The 1162-nt window shown below is 34.5% G+C and overlaps 1 protein-coding gene across 1 annotated transcript; it reads right to left on the minus strand.

Annotated features, from left to right (window-relative positions):
• Nucleotides 1-134: 134 nt before the first annotated feature.
• NAEGRDRAFT_77109 (uncharacterized protein) lies at nucleotides 135-527 on the minus strand (the record flags this gene model as incomplete). The annotated part of the gene is made up of 1 exon (XM_002667935.1): nucleotides 135-527. The coding sequence occupies one exon, from the start codon at nucleotides 525-527 to the stop codon at nucleotides 135-137; it is 393 nt and encodes a 130-aa protein (XP_002667981.1).
• Nucleotides 528-1162: the final 635 nt, after the last annotated feature.

The following is a 1162-nucleotide window of genomic DNA, read 5'->3' on the forward strand; positions in this document are numbered from 1 at the left end:
CCAACACAGAATATGGTGGGCGTTCAAATTGATCAAAATCTTCAGGATACTGATAAGTGGAATTAATATGGACCTTATCAGAGTCATAGATATATCCTACATATTGATATTAACACACAAAAACATTGAAAATTTCACAACATACCATATTGTTCCTTACTACTTGTTCTTCCCAATCTCAAACTTAAAGATATTTGGAATTTTCTACCAGCACTGTTTTTGCTCTCACTCAATAGTTGAAGTAATTCCTTAATGGCTTCTCCAGATGCATCTCTAATTTCCATGATCAATGTCAGATCACATTGTGAGAGAATTTTCAATAGAACATCAACAACTTGATTATTTTGCATCTTTTTCTGACCAAATACTTGGACATTGAAACTGCAGTATGTTAAATCGGTGCTTGATTGTTTGGCAGTTGACTTGTTGATAATGGAAAGGTTTAGAGTAAGAACTGGATACGAAAGAAGGGAAAGAATCAAGAGTAAAGAGGTGGTGAGTAAGAAGGTGCGACTCGTGGAGATCATTGTTAGCTGTTTTTTTAATTTGTGAAAATCATGCAGTACTGACATGCAGAAAAGATCTTTAGGTCTGGATTTTTTAATTACGAAACCAAGGTGGTAACGACATCGTAACGGGGGGGTGGTTCGTAATTACTGGTAAATGACAGGAAAAATTAAAATTTTTGATAATTTTAAAAATAACCTGCCCGCTAAACCCTTTTCGCAAATGCTGGCTTGACTTTTAACGATTTTTTGTTAATGGATTTTTGCGATGTGAGCGAAATGTAGAATTGCCCAAGCTCGACTTGTAAATTTTTTCGAAAGTATTTGAAATTTCACCAAGTCTTGAAATTAATAAAGTCTATATTAAATGTATTGATTGTTGTAATGAACTGGAATAGGCCTGTTTGGAAGGGTCAAGAATAACACACGGAACCTTTTTTCCTTGATATCTCAATGATACGTTTCGGATCTTCAATAGCAAGCTGTATTGAATAAAAGTCATTAGAAAAGGACTCAACCTGACAAACCTTCTTGGTTTTTGTATCGAAGCATCTCGTTTCTTACTCACTACATAGTTGCCAGCAATACATTGTCCTGAATTTAAGGGTTCATTCAGATCAAGAAGATCACATAATTGACAAGTATCATAATACGTA

Source organism: Naegleria gruberi (genome assembly GCF_000004985.1).
Source record: "Naegleria gruberi genomic scaffold NAEGRscaffold_1373, whole genome shotgun sequence".
Taxonomy (NCBI): domain Eukaryota; phylum Heterolobosea; class Eutetramitea; order Acrasida; family Naegleriidae; genus Naegleria; species Naegleria gruberi.